The 22,385-nt window shown below is 45.4% G+C and overlaps 1 protein-coding gene across 10 annotated transcripts in view; it reads right to left on the reverse strand.

Annotated features, from left to right (window-relative positions):
- Window positions 1-22,385, reverse strand: part of SFMBT2 (Scm like with four mbt domains 2) — a 220,517-nt gene that overhangs the window by 67,310 nt on the left and 130,822 nt on the right. For all 10 annotated transcript variants that reach the window (XM_027073367.2, XM_027073370.2, XM_027073371.2 and 7 more), the window contains 2 exons: window positions 14,752-14,853; window positions 11,287-11,434 (listed from right to left, as the gene is read on the reverse strand). In XM_027073367.2, coding sequence (XP_026929168.2) covers window positions 11,287-11,434; window positions 14,752-14,853 — 250 coding nt within the window. The remainder of the gene's footprint in view (window positions 1-11,286; window positions 11,435-14,751; window positions 14,854-22,385) is intronic.

The following is a 22,385-nucleotide window of genomic DNA, read 5'->3' on the forward strand; positions in this document are numbered from 1 at the left end:
TGGTTTCTCAGACCTACATTCCATGCTTCTGTATCAGTCTTCAAGACTGTCTCTATGGGGAGCCATTTTTAATCTAGCAATTTCAAGATCTAACCAAGTCTGGCCCGGTACCTAAGCAACAATGGATTATTCTGCCCGCACTGTTCCTTGAACATCTGAATAGCCTAGACTTCTCCTCCTCCTTCTCATAGGGACCTTTATTCACTTCATCACTTAAAATTCCTTTCCTTCAGGCAGATAATGAGCTCTCTCTTTGTAAGGCAGTTTTGTGACAGCTCAGAAAATATCTGCTACATAAAAACAAATTGCTGTGGCTTGTATAATAGAGACAACAGGGGTCAATTATACTCATTAATCAACAAAGACAGAACAAGAAGTACTAAGGCTTAACTGTAGCTAGGAAAACATGTTTTAAACCCAGGAGGGAGGAAAATAGAGGGGAAAAGAAAATAAAAGGAAATCAAAACCCCTTGGGCTGTTAAAATGCTCAACAAGCTGCCACAGGGGACTGTTGAACCATGGCCACTGGAGTTATTTAAAGCTTTTATTAGTGTTTATTCTGAACGAAGTTCCAACTGCTACAGGTCCAAAAGAGAACAGGTCGATGACCCATTTCCTTATGATACAAATTAATTGGCACAAAACAGCCCCACTTGCAAACATTACTATTGGGACTGCAAGTGGGTAATTCTTTGGGAAAACAATTTGGCAGTAAAATGTTCATGAACTTTGACACGACAATTTCACAACAGTCCTAAAAACTGAAAAAGCGTTACACATTAAGGTACAATGGCATTATTATCGGTGGGACAACCTTACATCTCAAAATAGGAAATGATACAGGACTTATCTAGGGTCCACGGAAAATCACACAGGCACGAAACTGCACAGTTTGTGAAAAAAAAAATTATGAGAACGTTATTGCTATAGGTCTAGATGGAAAGACTTCCTGGCACAAGCATATACAGAATTAACAGATTTTTATGAAAGTATGCAAAGAAAAAGACCAGAGGAAATGCAAGGAAAATGTCGTAGTGGTAACTATCCACATAGTTATCTGGATGGTGGGACTCGTGGATGTGTTTTTCTTCCATCTCTTTGTATTTGCCAAGTGTTCAATAATGATCATATATTATTTTAATAAAAATTACTTGAGGGGCTCTTGGGGGCTCAGTCGGTTGAGCGTCCGACTTCGGCTCAGGTCATGATCTCGCGGTCCATGAGTTGGAGCCCCGCGTCGGGCTCTGGGCTGACAGCTCAGAGCCTGGAGCCTGTTTCAGATTCTGTGTCTCTCTCCCTCTCTGCCCCTCCCCCGCTCATGCTCTATTTCTCTCTCTCTGTCAAAAATAAAAAACATTAAAAAAAATTATTTGAAAGTGCAGACCTTTGCCCTATTTTAAAGGATAGTCAGTCAAGGCACTAGTCAATCAATCAAGAGCTAATTCAGCATGTGGAATACGCCATGACTGCCTCCCAAGAGCCAACGTCCAGCTTTTCAACTGCTAACAGAATCCTGATTTTAGCCAGTTCCTGTAGGAAGTTGGCACTCTCCTCAGCACCAGGAAGTGAATCAGGACAACCTCAGAAAATCATGGTGGTCTATTTGCCTTTGCAACAGGAAGTGAATCATGCCACCCTCCCACCCCGATAACCACGGTGTTCTCATGCCTTTTGCACCAGGAAGTGAACCACGACATCCCAGAGACCATCATGGGAGGATGGAGGGAAGGGAAGGATGTAAAAAAACACACACTTCTGTAATAAAATAGACACAGAGTAAGAGCTGCCCTTCTACAGTGGGTGAATATGGAAAACATACAAACAAGCAAACTTCTACAACCTTCAAAAACAGTATCAGCAAAAGAGTTTCACCTCTGCTGTCTACCTGACTGTCAAAATGAAAAACAAGAATAAAAACCCACCACTGCAAAGACAGTTGGGAAACAGGTGCTTTTATGCATTTCTGGTTGGCATATAATCTCAAAAATCCACCACAGATGCCAATTTCGCAATGTGTCAAAATCTTTAAGAAGGGGTCTCCTCTCCACTCTACCCATTTGTTCATTCACATACGGTATCATTGAAAGCATTTATTAGGTGCATGCTACATGCCAGGCATGGTTCTAGTTCTAAGCATACAGAAAGGACCAAAGACAAAAACCTTTACGCAGGCAAGCTTACGCTGCAGTGGGAGGAGACACATAATACACAAATAGAAAAAAATCAGACAATCAGTGCTATAGGCAAAGGGAGGGCTGAAGTCTTGTCAAAACGCTGAAAAACCTAGGAACTGAGGAAGCAAGTCCTGCGGCCACCTAGGGGAAGGGGGTGCCAGTGGAAGGGGCCAACAACTGCAAAAGGCCAGAAGCAGGTCCAGAATGCTCTAGAAAGAACAAGGGGGACTGTGGGGTGGGCAGAGTGAGCTGGGGTGTGAACAGAGCAGGAACTCCATTATGAAGTATCCTACAAAAATAACAGGATGCCGTGCAAACATTTCATGCATAAAAGCAGATGAGAACAATACAGACAAACAACAGGGGCGTGTTTCAATCAATTTTTTCAAGTTTATCTATTTATTTTGAGGGTGGGCGGGGAAGGACAAACAGAGAGGGAGAGAGAGAATCCCAAGCACGGATTGATGTGGTGTCCCAAAATCATAACCCAACTGAAATCAGAATCAGATGCTTAACCAACTGGGCCACCCAGGTGTCCCTAAGTCAATTATTTACCTGCCAATCATGGAACTTTCCAGTCATTTAAAGTAGAAGACATTTTGGCATGTAGGTGGCAAATTCGTGTGTGTAAAATAATTAAACCGATATACAAAGTTACATATTCTAGGAAACAGAAATCTGAGAGAATATATACCAAACGTTGTTTCTTCAGGATAGGAAACTTCTCTCCTTTTGTTTTCAAAATTTTAAAGAATGGATGCGTATTAAAACTATAATTAAAACATAGTCTTTAACCCAATAAACTGAAGTTCTAATAAGTTAGTAACACTTTCCCCAACAGGGAAATGCATTTCATTCAATGATTTTTCCCTCAGTCTCCAGGTTGCTGGACTCAGGTTCGTCGCTGTTAAGATGTGAATGAGACAGGGACCGGTTCCGTGTCACCTGCTCCAGCAGGTCCTGAGGGACACACACACCGTGCGGGAACTGTGACTCCAGGATGGAGGCCGACATGGAGAAGCAGGAAAGTTCTGGACATGCCCCCCTCCCCCGCAACTGACTGAAGAACACACAGCCCCATAAGGACATCTCCACCTCGGAGCACCTTTACAGCACTGAGGTGCTCGACATCTGGTGTGAACAGAGGACTCATTTAGCTTTCAGTTCAACGTCTCTTTGAAAGGGAAAACGACGTGACCATCGCCAAAGATCGGCACGTACCAGACCTGAGATACAAGAATGCAAGAGGACACAAAAGAAGCCATGTTGTAAGAACAGGTTCCTCATCCTTCCTCAGAAAATCTCATGGACTGTTGGGACAACTTTACTGGACTCTCGCTCACGGCACCGGTCTTCCTGAAAGGTGGTCTCCCTCCAGGCTTCTACTGAGTTCCTGGGACTCGCTAAGGCTAAGCGCGTGATGGCCTCCCCTCAGGTGACCCTCGCCGCCATCTTGTCAGGGAAGCAGGATGAACCGGTGAGGAAGCAAGGCCACACTCCTCAGGGGGCACACGCAGCCCCCAGAACCAGTCCGTCTCTTCCTGGGCAAGATTTCTCAATAGTCTCTCCATTCAGTTCCTGGAGGAGTCTTCGTACAGGCTCCCAGGCAAGAAGGCTGACTTCTGGCACACCAGTAACTACGCCAAGTACTTCTTTTCCCCTGTGCTGTTCGCTAAAGGGCACGTGCCCTCCCTTGAAGCCTGCCATGTTAGGAGATGTGGACGTGTCCCTGGGAGAGAGTCCAACGTCACATAAATATCGGCTGTCAATGGCAAAGCCATGGTAAGAATCCTCAACCACAGAGTAAACTGAGGAGTAAGTAAGCCAGAGAGATGTAAGTTCCCAACAATCGGAAATATTTTCAGATATAAAAAAATCACCCAAAGAGTTTTACTCCCCCAGCTCTTTTCAATCAAAAGCAAGTTTTTGCTCAAGAATCAATCAGAGAGCTAGAAACGAGAATAAACTTCCAAATCCAGTAACAAGAGGGACCCTCTCAGGTGCCAGATGAACTACGGTAGTAATAAAAAGAATGACACAGCCAAACCCGAAAGAGAAGAGAATCTCCAGACGCCAAAACACCAAGAGGCCCACAAAGGCAGAGCCGACCAGTCCGGGAACGTCTGGAGCTCACACGGGGCAGAAGATGACCACGGGCTTGAGAGAGGAGAGCAGCAGGAGCAGAGACCATCATAAAACACCCGGCCCCGGTCAGCTGCCCAGTCTGCGAAAACGGGTCCAGACAACGTCAGCTCACTGAAAGGGACAAGGAGCAGACACGGCCGCTCCCTGCCCAGGGCTCCGCTCAAAGGGGGAGAGAGAGGAGTCCCGAGGTCCTCCAAGCCAGGGGCATCCGTGGGGAGGCTGGGCAAATTTACAATGTGTATCGTACAGGCTGACAAATGCACGTGACATTCGTCCATTCGTTCCTCCCTCCAATAACCAGGGATACAGGCACGTACCAGGCACTGTTTCAGGTGCCGGGGATGCGGAAGTGAGTAACACCGATTTTAAAAATCGGAGGCGATAAAGACGGTAATAAATAAATACTCTAGGACTTGCAAAATTCTTAGAACACTGGGCAGACTCTAATGCAAAACCAGATGGAAGGAATTACTTCACTCTAAGGATGAGGGAACTCGCACAGAAATAACAAGCACCACTGAAACTCAGTTCACCACGAGAAATCACAACCCACAGAAAGAAACAGAAGAGGTTGTAAAACAAAATGAATGACTAGGGATACAGAAAACCAACACCAGCAAGCTTTAGCGGTCCTGAACCTGAATGCTTCACACACACACACACACACACAAGCGGACAGATCTCCAGTCTCACGATATTTTGATGCACTTTCTAGAAAATCATAGAACAAACAAAAATAGAGAATATGTAACGGTTGAACAGTTCAATTAATAAGGTTGGTCAAACGGAACACTCTGACAGTAAAGGGGAAAGCACGGCTAAAACAGATACTATATAATTATATGAATATCTAAATAGGTATTATATGAATATATAATATTCGCCTGCAAATATATAGACATTACCGAAACTGTCTCCAACAGAAGTGGTAACCATGGCTGAACTTAACAACCTTTCACGGAAATAAGTTCATACGCAACACAACACAAACTAAAACAGCACCAGCTCCAGATGGTTTTACAAGCTAGTGTTACCAGACCTTCAACAATCGGCTTACCCGTTATCTTACTTACACTAACTGTTCTGGAGCCACACTGCCTAGGAGAGCGGTTGGATAAGAAACAAGCAAAAACCAGGGGTATACTCCATTAGACTGGCCACAGCCAATAAAAAGAATCAAATGAATAAAAAGAAAAAACACCCATTCACAACAGCAAGCAAACAGGAAGTATCTAGGAAAATTACTAGCAAAACAAGTTGTAAAAAGATAACACAATAAAAGGTCCATTTTTCTAAATTAATTAATTAAGTCCAATGCACAGTCAATCAACATCCAATGGTTTTTTTTCACAGTGTCTTACAAACTGGTTCTAAAATTCACATACGATAACCTGCAAAAAACAACTAAGACAATTTTGAAAAGGAAGAAAAGGTCGAGGGAGTCACTGGATGGGTATCGAGACATAGAGTAAAATCGATTTTTAAAAGTGAGGTATTTATGCAGAGACGGACAAACAGCAATGAAGCAGAAGAACTAAGAACAGATAAGGTTCTCAGCCCTCGGACGGACCGCATGCGTGTTAGTGGGGGCATCACCCATCAGCGAGGAAACTGCACACTATTCAATGAATGATGCTGAGGCAATGGCTGAATCTGAAAATCCAATTCAACCTAAGTGAGAAAATAAAAGCAACCTCTTTTCATCCCTCGTGCCGTGCAAAACTTAACTCCGAGAGTACACTAAAAAGCTAACTACAGAAAATGAAACCGCAGGACTGTCAAAGGAAACATAGAACATCAATAAAACAAAGTTTATCTAAAGCCATAGACAAATCATAATGGAAAAGGCTGGTTTGACCACATTATCATTTCGTATTCCAATATAACATAAAATACCATTAGAAAGCGAAGCAACGAGCCACAGGCTAGACTATTACATATTGTGACGCGCGTGGCGAGAGAAGAAATTCATCCTCAAACATATAAATACTTCTACGATCAAAAGAAAAAGGAGAGCGATGTAATAAGCAAAGCAAAGGCAACACAAATTGTGAACAAGCGTATGATGAACTGCTCCACGGCACTAGCAGATTAGGGACACCAAAATGAAACCGGAGACCCATTTCCCAGGCGTCAGGATGGCACTTGTTCACGCCCCAGCGTATCACAGAATGGTGAGGAGGACACCAAATAGGATCTCCAGCAACTCCACTCTCTGGGTATATCCCCGGAGAGATCTCTCACTTTGGGCACATGTACAAAGATGCTCTGAGTACCATTCCCAACGCAGAAAAGAGTTAATGCCTCAAATGTCTTTAAACAGGAAATGGATTTCAAGAATTAACGTATATTCATAAAACAGGCAAAATGAGTAAGGAATCTATACGCATCAACACGGAGGAAAATCTGCAAAATGTTACAGGAGGAAAGTTACATAAGGGTGGGCATAGCGGGATACTCTTTACATGCCTATCAAAAAGATCTGCTGCAGGGGCGCCTGAGGGGGCTCAGGCAGTTGAGCGTCCAACTTCCGCTCAGGGTATCCCCTCACGGTTCATAGGTTCGAGCCCCGCATCCGGCTCTGTGCTCAGAGCCTGGAGTGTGCTTTGGATGAGGAAGGTGGTTATGGGGGGGGTGGGGGGAGATGGGTGGGGCGGTTGGAGACCCGGCAGAGAGGCAGGGGAGGGAAGGGGAGGAATACAGGCAGAACTTCAACACTCAACGCTTAACAAATACGGACCGAGAGCCGCACTGCTTTAGCCACTGAGGATAAGCAGAGAACGCGACAAAAATCCCCGCTGTCGGTGAACTTTCACATCGCTGGAGAGACACATAAAAACCAGGGCAAAGAAGGAAAATATACAGCAATTGTATCTCCCATGATAATAAGTTCTGTGCAGCAAAGCCATGCAGGGAAGGAGATAAAAACATTGAGGGTAGAGATTTGTAATCGACACTAAACAGGCCAGAGAAGAAAGCCCGCCCCAGCCAGGCGGCACCTCAGTCAGATGGAAGGACAGACAACCTAAGCGGGGGTGGGGATGAGGGCCAGGTCTCGGGAATGGCAAGGAGGAAGGCGGGACTGGACAGACTGGAGTGGGGGGCATCTTAGGAGATGAGGCCAGACAGGGAACTAGTGGGCGCTGTAGGCTGGGACCATGAGCTGGAATTTCCACTGACTTGATACTTGAGGTACCAAGGCCTCGGACAGTCTGAACAGAGGAGGGACGTGTGCGATTTCCACCTTAGCACAACCAGCCTGAGCATCTCATCGAAGAACACGTGCAACGCCGGGGGCCACTGCAGTAACCCAGGAGACGTCTGACGGTGGCCTGGACCAGGGTGGTCGTGATGACACATGGTCAGATCCTGAAAACACTGACGGGATTCACCGATGCAATAATTAGGTGAGAAACACAGTCAGCGGTGACTCGGTCTTCTATTATATTCTATGATGCTTTATTTCATTTTTTAAAAATCTGACTCCAATGTGGCCAAATGCCAGCATCTGTTCCCTCAAGGCAGGGGGTCCAGGAGATTATGTGCATTTATTATTATTTTCTGTACCCTGTGGTACGTCTGAAACATAACAGATTACCGAATGGGGTACGTTCATCGGTCAGTGTCTGAGGTTTTTCTTCAGGAAAAGAGGACACCAGTTAGGGTTCACTACTCTGAGTCTTGATAATAACAAAACAACACCTTCACTTCTTAAATCGTCTTAACGGTTCATGTGCCTACTATTAAGATGGCCAAACAGTGGGGACAGAGAGCTAAAGGAAGTGATTCACTTTTAGCCTCTGCACACCCATTTTACAACCGAGTTACAATAAATGCAAAAGCTTAATATTTTCTACTAAGATCCCCCCTGGGTAGGATGTTCACTCCTCTTATTCTACGACTAATCCTTGATGTTACACGCCAAGGAGGTTAATGAAATAGTTTAAAAATCGTAAGTCATGGTTGATAACCTATATACACACTTTTGCTTCACAGGTTTATTTACTTGTTTCATCACTTTTTATAGCGTCTATAATTGTGAATGGCTGTTTGCTAGTTTTAAACTAATGGAATAAAACTTCCAAGGATCTGTCCTTTGCTTACCAGGAAAGCACTTTCTCTCCCAGACATCCTGAAACCTTCCTATCCATTCTAGCTTACACACTACTTGTCTCTAAAGTCTGGAGACAGATTTTTTTTTTCTGAATTCTTTAACGTTTTATTTTATTTTTTGAGAGACAGAGAGGGGCAGAGCACAAACAGGGGAGGGGCGGAGAGAGAGGGAGACACAGAATCCGAAGCAGGCTCCAGGCTCGGAGCTGTCAGCACAGAGTCCGATGTGGGGCTCGAACCCATGAATACGAGACCATGACCTGAGCCGAAGTTGGATCCTCAACCGAATGAGCCACCCAGGCGCCCCATGGAGACAAATTTTTTTTTAACTTAAGAAACAGATTCAAAACAATGTAAGTATGGGTCTCTGTTCTCTGCAAATCTCCCATACCATCAGATATCTTTTGTTTCATCAGCTCCTTCCCACTGGGGAATGAGAGAGGATAATATCTTTTGTTTAGGGATCAGGCAGCATGTAATTGTAAGTGGTGTTTACCGTTCTAACGGAAATCTAAACAACGTAACACATTCGTGAAAGCATATACACAAGAAACCATCTAAAGTCACTTCCCAACATGAGTAATAAATCCGACGTACTGTACGTACAAAGTTCAGAACTTGAGTTAAAAGCAACTTTTATAAGAAGAGCACATACGTTGGTAGGTTAATAAAGAGTGGTGTTTGAAAAAATTCTACGGCATGATCCCCGGCCTCGCTGTTGACATTTAAGACCCATAACAAATTAGCTCACAAGCAAACCATAAAATCACATCTACCAAAAACCCTACCACCACCCTCTCAATTTTAATGCACTTTAATTACAAAAATAGGTTTTACTATGTGCGTAACATATACTCAACATATTCTCCCAAAATGGTGAGAGCTCAGCAAATAAATTAGCCAAGACTTGTTATAATCACAGGCCCCGGGACAATTATTCCCCAGAATTCTAATTCTCCAACTGTATTTCTCCAAACATCATGAAATACAATTATCCAAAGAGGCACACCTACTTTCCAAATAAATACCCAAATTATGCCAACAGTCTCTTTTCTAAAATGCATTTCTAACAGTGTAATAAGTTCATAAGAAATATATTTTAAAAAATCTAGAGATAGTGTTAAACATGAAAACCCTGCTTAATGGAATAATCCAGCAGCCAAAATGCATACCCAGATATTTTCCCTTTTATCACCATGTGAGGAAATACCCGAGTAATTTTTTTTCTTTAAATTCTTCAACAGATCTTATTACTACATAGGAATTTTATAATTTCCAACCAAGCAGCATTTTAGATATCCAGGAGGAAGTCTTTCTTCGATGACCTGGACCCATCTGCACAAATGCTCAGATCACAGAAGTCAGGAAGGAGTAGAGATCGTGTGTGGGACTGACTGTGAGATTCAACAAGTGACCTGTTGCTAGATGTCACGCAGGAAAGGATTGCGACCTTTCTCTGATCTGCTACCGCTCGATCGTTGGTGGTAAGAAACCTATCATGCTAGAGGATTACAAAGATATCCTGCCTTGTGTCACTGGTTTGACGCGGCAGAGCGCCCGTGAAATCCGGCAGGCGTCCCATCTGATTGACAGTCACGATCTGGCCAGGGTCACCTTCGAGGACCCTCGGGAACTGGCGTCCTCTCCACCGAGGAGCACAGAGTCGGGGAGGGCGCCTCTCCCCGTTAGTCACCACCCGCGTGGCCTCGGACGGGTCACACAGGCTCTGTGTGTGTCTCCGCCTCGTGCCAGGGCAAGGCTCATTTCGAGGACGCCGTTGACCCAGGCACTCGGAACGGTTCGGGGAGTGGTCTGCACCAGCCTACCGTGCTCTAACGAGACCACATTCCGCTGCTGCACGACTTTAAGGAGAAGAACCGGCAGCTGACGTGGGGGTACCTTCGCCCGGTGGGGATGAGCACAGGGAGCATGGGGGGGCGGGGGACGGTGAGGGGCCAGCGAAGCATGGCACAGACGGGCCAGGCAGGTGCAGCAGGGGCAAAGGCTGCCTCTGGGGCACGACGACCCCCAGGGATCTGGAACTTAACCTGTGGGTATTCATTAACCTCCCAGCGTGAGGAATGCTAGAAATAATCCAGGCCCTGGGGATCTGGAAAGGGCAGCACAGAACCCCTGCATTTTTTGTGATCTGTTAAAATCCTGCAGGAAGTGTATTCGTCTCATCTCTTCCTGCAATTATTCTATCACCCCCTCTGTTTTCCCTCCCACCCCCTCTCCCTCCATCCGGCTGCTCTCTTCCCTGCAGGAGCATCAGATCTGCAAGGGGCAGCAAACCGCACGTCACCCCACGACACGCGAGGTACTTACCAAGAATGTGGTTCGTGGGTTCCAGTTTGACATGGTTTTAGTGCGACCCGGCTCCCGACTTAATTATTTTAATGTGTTACCGCATCACACTGTTGGCTGCCAGACAGTGAGCTTGGGGGAAAATTAACTTCACGGAAATAAAAACGGAGAGAAATGTTTCTTCCGCATGATGCTGCGTTTCTAACGCCACTTCTCGAACACCTTCAAGTGTTCATCCTCGATCGCTTAGCTGTGCCCTCGATGGCTTAGCTGTGCCCTCTTTCACCACACCCCAGCACCTCCGCACACCACGGCGGATGGGGAGCCACGGCGGACAGAGTGGACTTCTCCAGAAGCCCAAAATCACACACCTCGCCACGGGAAGGAGCTATGACAGAGTCCAGTGTCAAGCCACCTGTGAGGTGCACTGTTTTCCCACAATCTAAATCGTTTACAACATAAACTTCTCGAGATCATCGGAGGCACACTTCGGTGACGCCACCTTCCTCAGCCACCCAAACCCTGCACGTTTTCACGGAATACAGACCTTTGGGAGGTGTGAGATTGACTCCATTTTTAAGGCACCATTGTACTGGTAAAATCCCCAAAGAATCCGCATGGCACAGCATTGACAGTTTACTAGGTTCTGGTCTTAGGTCGTCAATAGTCACTTGGAAAAAATGGTTGTTAAAAACCTGGAAGAGAAAACAACCACAGAGCCAAGGGTTAATTCCTCGGGACGATCACACGATGCCGGTATGAAACGCTGGCACAGCTTCCAAATGCAACAAATAGGTTTCATCGAAAGGATTCCGACACAGCCTGGCACCTCAGTGGGTATCGCCAAAATGATCCGGTTCAAGAGTCGATCACTGTGGCCGCTTTAATGGAAACATAAGCGGCTGAGTCGTGTACATACGAAAGCACAAAACGACGTCAGTGACTTTAGAGAAGTAAAGGGACAGTCAGTGCTGGAAGAAAAACACTCATGAAGGAAGACAAACCCAAAGCCAGGATGGGCCCTGGAAGGTCAGTGGTTTCTCCACGTCCACGGCAGGGACCCACAGCCTCACAGCAGATCATTTAAGAACCTCACTGTCTGGCTTGGAACACTCTTCCTAAGCTAGGATTCCTGGCTCCCTCATGTACAGAATATTTTTCTGGAGGCAGCCTAATTAAAATCAAAGCAGAAACGCACACTCACTCTTGTTCTTCTTCAAGTTACTTCTGGTAAATAGCCCTAATTCTGCTGCCTGAGATCTGCCTCTGAAAGGAGACTTTATGGAGCAAAGGATCAAACTTCGCCCTCCCGGCAAGCTCTTCCCTCCGCAGCCCGATTCAAAACCACACCTTCCCTCCCACACTCTGGCCTTCCAGCCTCCTCTGGTCCCTTCCCTGCTGTGTCTTTCTCCTTAGCATTTGACATGTAACTTTCTATTGATTTACTTCCTTCTTCTCTACCATCACCCATTAAAATATAAGCTCTGTAAAAGCAGGGACTTTTGTCCACGTTCCCACTGTCCAGAATAGTGCCTACATTAAATGCCAGTGGGATCTAATCTCACATGCACGTGCACACACACACCACACACACACAGATGTATATATTAAAAACCTGGAATTCTGATGGCAGAATTTGTTAGCACCACTAGACCCTGTGAGCATGGGCACTGAGGAATCTCCAAAACCTATTAAAACGCATATTCGTGTGCACATACTTCAGAAGAAAAGCTGAATCAGTTTCCTCAACTCCATCACGGTTCATGTCCCACATGGTATAGAAACACTGAGCAATCTGGTCCAAAACCTGTAGGTCTCAGAACTAAAACCTAGAGCAGTTAACCTGCTGGCCCAACGCTGTGTAGCTCAGAGCCAGCCTTGAAAGAAATAGAACCAAGATTCTTTATCTAAACAATACAATATAATTCACAGACACAGATGATAGTGTCATTGTCATCATCTGTCTATACTGTATGGTTTTGGATCACCAAACACACAATCTGTAATCTCACCGTCCTGCTAAAGGTTGGGCATTTAAAACACAGTTACTTGCTTTATCCGTTGGCTTTAATGTTATTTATTTATGTCTTTAATAGTTGTGCCATGAAGGAAAGCCCCGAGGAAAATGAAAATGAAGTTTTCATTATCATGAGCAGTTATGTTCGCAAACATAATGTTCTAAAGCCTTCTCCGATGTTAAGAGAATTATGTCTAATTATAAATACCTACCACCTTAGAACATCCTGAAATCTCACTACATGCGGGGGGACCTTGAACCTGCCCATCTAAGTCCTGAGAGGCCAAAGCATACGGTCCAGTCCACGTGTATTCTACACCACAGGGCCAAAAAGGGTTCGCGCGGAACAGAAAGACTGAGCGTTTTATCCTTCGCAGAAAGGGTAAGAAGAAACAAAATGAAAAAGAAACTGTAGCTTAAAAAAATCAGAGAAAATATCCTCCCCGCCCCCACCCCCAATAAGACTTATTTATTGTGAAACCAAGCTACTGTCACTGGAAATCTATCCCACAAGACACCGGTATCTGGGCTGAGACTATCCGTAATTAGTATGTCACATTCCAACGGTACAGATTACGATTATTTGCAGGCATAAAAATGTGAGTCCTCTGTGGAGACACTGAGCACACCGGCATATCTCTTTCGTTTACTGTATAAATACCAGGGGAAGGGGACACCGTTGCCTCTCAAAATGACGACAGGGTAACATTTATGCAGATAAATGGGCAGCTGGCATTACCACATCAGCTGCTGCTGGGACAAAGGGAAATTCTGGCCAGCGTGCAGCAGGGTAACACTTATCAGTTTTGGGAAAATGTGCAATTACCAGAATGCACGAGGAAAACCCCCAAAGGTCAACTTAAATAAAAAAGCTTTTTAACGGATGGTGTTATGACCGAGAACATAAATCGCAACCCTAGAAACCACCGTGGAAAGCATCACTCTGTATTTTTTTTTCTCACGGGCCAGTTGTTCTCCAAATAAATCAGCAGTGATGTAAAAGTAATTTACGTTCTAAAGAAAACCTATGTAGAAGAGAAGAAACACCGTGATCACAACCGTCTTCCACATTGTGACGTACATCTTATCAAATCGTGAATTAAAAAAAGACCACGCCGAATGACTCTGAAACGCCCACCTCTGTATTAACAAATCCAGGCTTCCTTAGTGAAAGAAATGAAAATGGAATGGACTTTTGAACCGTTAATTAAGTTCCCTCACAAAAGGCCATTAACTAAAACATACACTGGGCAAGAATGTGGCTTTGGTCTCTCCCGCCATCTGTAAGAGGACACTCAAGGTAGAAACACGTGTCTCAGGTGTGACTTCCACAGGTGACTTCCTCGACGGGGAAGGGACATTACAATCTGAAAAGCCCATCGGGCCGTAATGACAGTGACTTTACATTAAAAGGCAATTTCGTCTTAAATTCGCGAATCGGAGAAGCAGGCTCCTCCCTTCGTGGATGAAAGCCAGTGACAAAACGCAAGCGGACAGGGTGGGGGGACACACTGGAGATGGGAATCGGCTTTCCGCCTTTTTCTCGGGTGTTCGAACTATAAACACATCACTCTAACGCCTGCCAGTGGGAGAGGACCAGGCTGCCATTGCAACGCTGACGATGCGTGACTCATGAGCATGTTGTGTCAAAGATAACGGGAACCAACAGGGACACTGAGGTGGCCACGGCCAACAGCGCAAGGTGGATCAGAGTCGCGGCAGAGGTCGCTGCTGCAGACCCAGAGGGCGTCTGGACCTTCTTCCCGGCCACTCGGGGACACCAGCGTCTACATTCTGCCCTCCCCGAATCTCTGCTGCAACGGGAGGCAGGGGACCGGCCTCGTTCTCTACGACCAGTGACAGCGGGGCTGGCGAGAAGGTGCCCTCCGCCGGGCGCAGGGGTGCCGCGGCACGCCCCTGCAACCGCATATTTCATCCGGTCGGCTGTGAACAGCAACACGGGGGCTGAGGTGGAAAGCAAAGCGGGAGGCTCACCTTGGTCACTGATGCGGGACAGATATGGAAGGGCTCGCTCAAATTCACTGTTTCTAGCTTCATCCCGACCGTGAAGAAATGGCTTCTCAGATCTGCATGATCCTGCAGGGGAAGCAACAGAAAGGCTGAAAAAGCGGCTGTGCTGTGCATGAACTCGGGCACTGTCTGGACGCCCTCCTTAGACATTTTATTGGGTAACTAAAATCGGATTGAAACAATTAACCCTCCCCCGTTGCAAATTTCTCATTATTGCAAGATACTGCGGATTTAATTATTTTCTGTGGGCTAAATTGCTTTTCCGAGGGAAGGAAACAAGCCTTTGTGGCCATGCTTGAATTTACACTAAGCCAAAAAAAAAAAAAAAAAAAAAAAAAAAAAGGAAAAGAAAAAAATCACACGGCACTGCTTTGATCTTCCCAGGCGCTAGAATGGAAGCTCGGCCGAGTAATGGGGGCCATCAGTCATCTCAAACACACAGCAGGCACATCTTCAGAGCAAACGTGGCCTCGTGCTTCTGGAGGTAACTCCCCAGGGCTTCAGGGAGACCCTGTGGGTGACACGGCCTGTCCCCACGTCCTGTGCCTGAGAGCTCACAGCTTATCAGTTCCTGGTGGTCAGCGGCCCATCTGGGGAATGTGTGCCTGTAGAGGTCCAAACAGCTCTGCCCGCGATCGGAACCCGACTCCGGCTCCATCAGGATGAGCCACAGCCCCTGTTTAATAGGCGTCTGGCAGTTTTAAAACCCGCTCACGGCAACCTTCTGTGTGCGAGACGGAGCTCCCCTGCCTTCTCAAGCAAAGAAATTTCAGTGCCCGCTTTCCCTCCACGGCAACAGAGGAGGCTGGCTGGACTTGGGATGCCAGGATTTATCTGGCCGAGACGGAGGTCACCTCCTAATTCACAGTCCGTGCAAATGGTAGCAGATAAAGAAACGTATCCGCAGCCTGTCCCTGGGGGAAATAATAGCTACAAATAAATCCCACCATTTCTAAATTCATCAACTGGGTGAGAAGCACCAAACCTATCTGGGGATCTACTACTTGCTTCTATCTGCAGACCTCCAGGGGGTTTTTAATTAATTCAGAGGTGCCATTCCTTGTGCAGCCCTGAGGATCGGGCAGAGCCCCGCAGGGCTGGGGCTGCTCCCCCTGCAGAAGCTGGTCAGTGTCGTCGGTGGAGCTCACGAGAACAGAGAACCGCTTACAAACCCCCCGCCACGCCACTGCTCTACCAACGAAGGTGCAGGCTTTGAACACCCAGAGACCACAAGGACCCCGTCTCCTGTCGTCACCGCAGTCTGCAAAGGTATCCGTACCCGGTGGGGGCTCAAGAAATGTTAGGTCTGGAGGAAGCAAGCAGTGTCACATCTGGCGGCGGCAGGGGTGAGGGGTTGATCCACAGGCAAGGATGTGTCCAAAGTGCAATCGCGTAGGACAAAAACTCAATGCATGAACTAGCCCGTTCCCAGCCTTTATCAATTCCTCCAGAACTCAACGATCACGCTGTGCAGAGATTAGATGCATAGAAGGAAAAACACAAGGAAACACCCCTCCCATGCAGGAGATGATTTTTATGTTTTTATGTTGAAAATATGGCGTTTATTTTTAATGGTGGCTGGGAAACTGGCTCAGGGGGGAAAAAAACCTCAAAAGACACCGTATAGAGAGTGAATGCATATTAACACATAATAATTCAGATCGACCACGGTGCCAGGGCAAAGCCAGAAAGCACGGGGGATGACAGAAAAGCAGTAACCCTGAACCACAAAGGACGCGCTGACACCTGAATTACAAGATTAAAAGTTAACGTTCCTGTCGGACATCCATATCACCCCCACCCCCAGCATCTCACTACCAGTGGGAACGCATGCACATTAGTGAACTGTGCAAATAAACACTTTTCCCCTTTTAAGTTCAAAAACCCTTTCCCCTTTTGAAAAAAAGGAATTATTCCAAAACCGTAACATAACACAACTTTACCTGAATATAGTCAACAAGTTGAAGCGTCATTCTTACACGGCTTGACGATACAGAACTTTCCTCAGGAACTAATGACACATTGGTACCTTGAACAATGCGGGGGGACAGGGGAGACAACATCCTGAACAGTTGAGAACGGGCGCGTAACTTCTGACTCCCCACCAAAACTTAACTAAGAGCCTCATGTTGACCAGGAGAACCCTTACCAATCCCATAAACAGTCGATGAGCACATATTTTGTACGTTGTGTGCATGACGTATGACGTACGGTATTCTCGCAACAGAGTAAGCTAGAGAAAAGAAAATGTTAGGAAGAAAATCTTAAGAGAAAATACATTTACGGCACTCTCCTGTATCTATCGAAAAAAAAACATCTGCATGTAGATGGAGTTCAGGTCAATGCTGTTCAAGGGTCGACTGTTTAATAAATGGCCCAGACGAATATAGTATTTTCACAGACGTTCTGCTTCTCTCTGCTATCAGATGTCCCTCCCTGTTGCACAGTTCCCTCTCATTACTAGAGATGTGACTCACCAATGATAGAACATTTATAACTTCTGGTAGCCTCCACCACCAGATCTGTTCTCTTTGCAATTTCCCTCTATCACCTGTTTTCGCTTCCCCTCTGTTTCTGCTGCGAGGTTCCTGACGACATTCTGGGCTTCTGGTCTACCTGCCATCTTCAGCCTTTCTTGACTTCAGCTGTGTGCCCACGCTTTGCCCCATATACTTCTGTCCCTACCTTTGCTCTGAGTAGAGGCAGCTTTCTAAGGCAGGGTCGACACGGGACTGCCAGAACCCTTCTACATCCCAGGCACCCTATATCTACCGGAAGGTCTCTCCATCACAACTCCTGATGCTGAAAAGTCTATGGGACCAGTCACCCTACACTGCTAGATGTCCCTTAACAGGTGCCTTATGTTACACACAGTTGTCGGGTGGGACCAGGCAATGGCCGCTTTTCCTTAGAAATAAAGCATCAAGGCTTAGGGCAAGAATTTGCTCCTCAGATAACCTTCTCCTTTGGCACCTGCGGCTGGTGTTATAAATGTTCATCGTTCATGATTTCTGCGTCTACCTCATCCAACCGTATCTCCAGGTAAAGAGGGGATCATTTTGTGCAGATATCACACACTCTGTTCCCTCTTTCCTGGAGTGGCCAAGCGCTGGTCAACCACCCAGTGGTGTCATTCGTAAAAAATACCATTCACATCACAATCACACATTGCCAAACGGGGGACAAAAAAAAAAAATGTTAATGACATTAGTATTTTTTAAAATAATTAAAATGGTGTTCTGTCTCAATGATATGAAAATATTTCTTTAAATGTTTATCTGTTTTTGGGAAAGAGAGAGTGAGCAGGGGAGGGGCAGAAAAAAAAAGAGGGGGACAGAGGATCCAAAACCCAATGTGGGGCTGGAACTCACAAACTCTAAGTGAGACCATGACCTGAGCTGAAGTCGGATGCTCAACTGACTGAGCCACACAGGCACCCTGCCATTAAAATATTTTTAAACAATTTAAAAATGATGCTTAGTGAGCAAAGGTTTACAAAGAAGTCTTTCATGATCATCTAGGGCTTGGATTTCCTACATCGTAAACTATTTTGACTAGCTTTCAATTACATGCAAGCACACAAAATTCTTACTTGTGAAATGCATCTGTTTTTGTCCCAAACTATGTGAAAATCCTTCAACCCTCTCATTTAATATACTGGAAAAGGAACCCAGATATTGTGATGGGTACCTGTATTCGAACACAGATGTTTATATTCTGGTCTCGAATATCCACATCTATCCAGAAGAGCCTCTTAAACTTGAAGTCTAAATTTCAGAAACAAGCCCAGAAATTATACAACACATTTCTGTAGCCACAGCCCTACCCTTCACTTTCTTAAAGTCACTTTTAATCAGTAGTTAATCAGTATTAAAAAAAAACAAAACAAAAACAAAAAAAGAGGGATGCCTGGGTGGCTCAGTTGGTTAAGCCTCCGACTTCGGCTCAGGTCATGATCTCACAGTTTGTGAATTCGAGGCCCACATCAGGCTCTGTGCTGACAGCTCAGGGCCCAGAGCCTGCTTTGGATTCTGTGTCTTCCTCTCTCTCTGCCCCTCCCCTGCTCACACTCTGTCTCTCTCTCTCTCTCAAAAGTGAATAAATTTTTAAAAAAATTTTTTTAAAGATAAGACAAATCTTCCAATGTCTAAAATCCCACCCATTTCGAAGGTAAGTCAACACAACAAAGTCTTTTACATCCAGAAGCAAAGACACATAAGGATTATGAGTTTGATTAGGACCATATATACACCGCTCTAATGTTTATGTTCTTCATGAACCATGATGTCATAAAATTTATACTACAAGAGGCAGAACAGTGTCTTCTCAAAGACTGAAACCTCCCGCGGGCCCCTGGAGACCTTGAAACGAACATGACACGAGGCCATGTGTTATGTGCAATACTTCCCCGTCAATGCATAACTCTCTCACTTATGTTCTGCGGTTCACCCAATTAGGACCCCAACAAGCATTTATTGAATTAAGCTGAGGAATGTCCAAAACTAGATGACTTTTTGATATTCATTCCAATTCCAAAGTGTAGCATTCGCTCAATAAGCATGCATTAGACAATGCCAAAGTACCACACATGCAGAGATGCAGAGCGTGCGCGCGCGCGCGCGCGCGCACACACACACACACACACACACACACACACACACATTATCAGAGGGAGAAGGAAAAAGACAAAGAACAGCTATGGAATATCCAGGCTTAGAAGAAATTCCAGAATAAACATTTTTTCCTGCAGCATATAAAAATCACTACTGCTATGATGATGGCAATCTGAGGGTTTCCAGGAGTGAATCTTAATCTGGAATATGAATATGACTAGGGAGAGTAAAGAAAAAATTATGGGAAAGTGGCTTGGTAAATTTAGCTCAGGAGGCTGGACCTTAAAATCCCAGATTTAGGCATGTCAGTTTGATCCAAAAAGGCAAAAGAATCATTGATACTCCTAAAAAATACTGAGTTATTTTTAAGATAATTAAAGAATTCAACGGCAGTAAATTTCCAAAATAAGACAACACACAGACCTTCCGAGCTCTGTGTGTGTGTGCGTATATAGGTACATTCATATTGGTATATGAGGAAAGGTACTGATACTCTCATTGAAAACCAAATTTAATCGCCCCCAGACCATTTACTTGAGGCTGCTAATGCAGTCAGAGTACATGCATTCATTTTCGCAAACACAAGCTAATCATTCTCGGTGTTAAAAAGAGGGAGAGCTCCTGGCCCCTGAAGATGATTCACAAAACCGATTATCTACCAAGAGATAATGGAAAATTCACTGTGGTTTGAGAGATGCATTCTGGCCTCTGCAAAGCTCTAGAGAATCATTCACACCTCACAATTATTGGATCAAGAATGATGTTATTCCTGAAATCAGGAGGGATTACTAAATGCTCAGTACATTCACAAATATGCCTGTCACAGTCAAGAAATACTGTTTATTTAAATGTACTGGAGTCCACTGAAATTGCTTACAGAAAAACTTTCATTCGAAGAAATGCTGGTAATGTCACTCCCATTTACACTCATCGCTACACATTTTATTCTCGCCCTAAAGTAGTTTTCTATTGATCAGAGATAAAATGCCATTCATTTCATTGGAGGACTGTCTTACCAGCCTACCTTAACAATCGCTCTTCAGGGAACCTTATTTTCAGCCGCACGACAATGTAACAGAGATTATATATACATCAACTTCTGTTCCCCATCAGTTTCCTTGTCTCTAGAACCCAAGAGCTTCATGCTTTCCTACTAGAGATGCAAGGACTCTACACCGAAAATCATGGTTTGGCACATAATATCAATCAGGGAAACAGGAACAAGGCAATATATTGTAAATGCCCCTAAGCACCTCCTTGTATTATCATTTCCCCCCTCACAAGAGATGATGGGGTAGTAGCCATCTTACAGGGAGGAAATTAAGACACAGAGAGGTTAGTTACGTCAGCAAGGGCACGGAGCTAACAAGAGAAGCCAGATTCAAATTCAAATGGTCTGACTACATCCACGATTAGCTTCAGGTGATACAACGGATTGGGAAGCAAAGGCCAGACAGGATCTTTTATTTTCTTTATTGTTAATTAAGTAAACAAATAAAAAAAAATCCGTTAGAGCCTAGAGGCTCCTAAAATTTTATCTCAAAGACAGATATTGCCAGGTTTTATTTCTGTTCTTGATTTTTTTTTAATCTTTATTTTTGAGAGAGGCGGAGCACAAGCAGGGGAGGGGCAGAGAGAGAGGGAAACACAGAATCCCAAGCGGTCTCCAGGCTCTGAGCTGTCAGCACAGAGCCCGATGTGGGGCTCAAAGAACCTTGAGATCATGACCTGAGCTGAAGTCGGACGCTTAACCACCCAGGCGCCCCTTTTTTTGGTTTTAAAGTTTATTTATGTATTTTGAGAAAGGGGCAGAGAGAGAGAGGGAGAAAGAAAATCCCAAACAGGCTTTGCGCTGTCAGCGCAGAGTCCGATGTGGGGCTCGATCCCACAAACTGTGAGATCATGACCTAAGCCGAAATCAACAGTCTGACGCTTAAACCGCTTAACCCGCTGAGCCATCCAGGAGCCCCAGACATCTTGCCAGGTTAAAAAGTAAGAGCTCTTAATACTGATCATTTCCTTAACCTCCAATTTTCACTGTTAATTCATCACACTCTTTCAGCGGCTTATGAAAAACGTGTGTCAGAGGCTTCGGACACTAAAAATTACCCTCGAAATGTTTATATACACTCAGCCTTCATCCAAAATTAGCAAATGATTTTTACTAACTGCTTTCGTGTGTGCTTTAAGCAATGAGGATTGAAGAAGCGTGTGCTGCAAAATGCCTGTGGTGCTTTCCAAGGAAGCCATCCTTCATCGATGCCTCTTTTATCACAACATTATCAACGCTAACCCAGACAGGTTGGTCTGATAAACTTGGTTAACCCGGCAAACGTTCCTGGCTGATGAATCTCAATCCGTCAGTAGTATTTTAAATACTACGTGTTACGCGTGAATCTATACAGAATGAAGAGACAGCAGATGAGGTGGTTCCTGACAAAGTGTAACGCTGGGGGTGGGGGGGCGCCTGGGTGGCTCGGTCGGTTAAGCGTCCGACTTCGGCTCAGGTCACGATCTCGCGATCCATGAGTTCGAGCTCCGCGTCGGGCTCTGGGCTGACGGCTCGGAGCCTGGAGCCTGTTTCGGATTCTGTGTCTTCCTCTCTCTCTGACCCTCCCCTGTTCATGCCCTGTCTCTCTCTGTCTCAAAAAAAAATAAAGGTTAATTTTTTTTTTTTTTAAAGTGTAACGCTGGGATAAAAAGAGTGGACAAACCACCAGTGCATTTGGTTGTTTGGCTTTACGGTTCGGGCTTATGTCTCATGTTTTTCACCCAACACACTGAGGTCAGAGCATCCCGACCTCGAGCCAGCTCAGAGCCTTCCCCGAGGGGCGGCAGGTCCACCCCGGCCAGCCACCTCCTCCGACGCCAGCCTCTGACACAGTCCCTGCCTGGGAACGATCGCTACGCCTGGAGAAAGGCACGACCTGCTCCCGAAGAATCAAACACAGCTAGTTAAGAAACACCACCGCACGGAGCGGTCTT

This window comes from Acinonyx jubatus, chromosome B4 (assembly GCF_027475565.1).
Source record: "Acinonyx jubatus isolate Ajub_Pintada_27869175 chromosome B4, VMU_Ajub_asm_v1.0, whole genome shotgun sequence".
NCBI lineage: Eukaryota > Metazoa > Chordata > Mammalia > Carnivora > Felidae > Acinonyx > Acinonyx jubatus.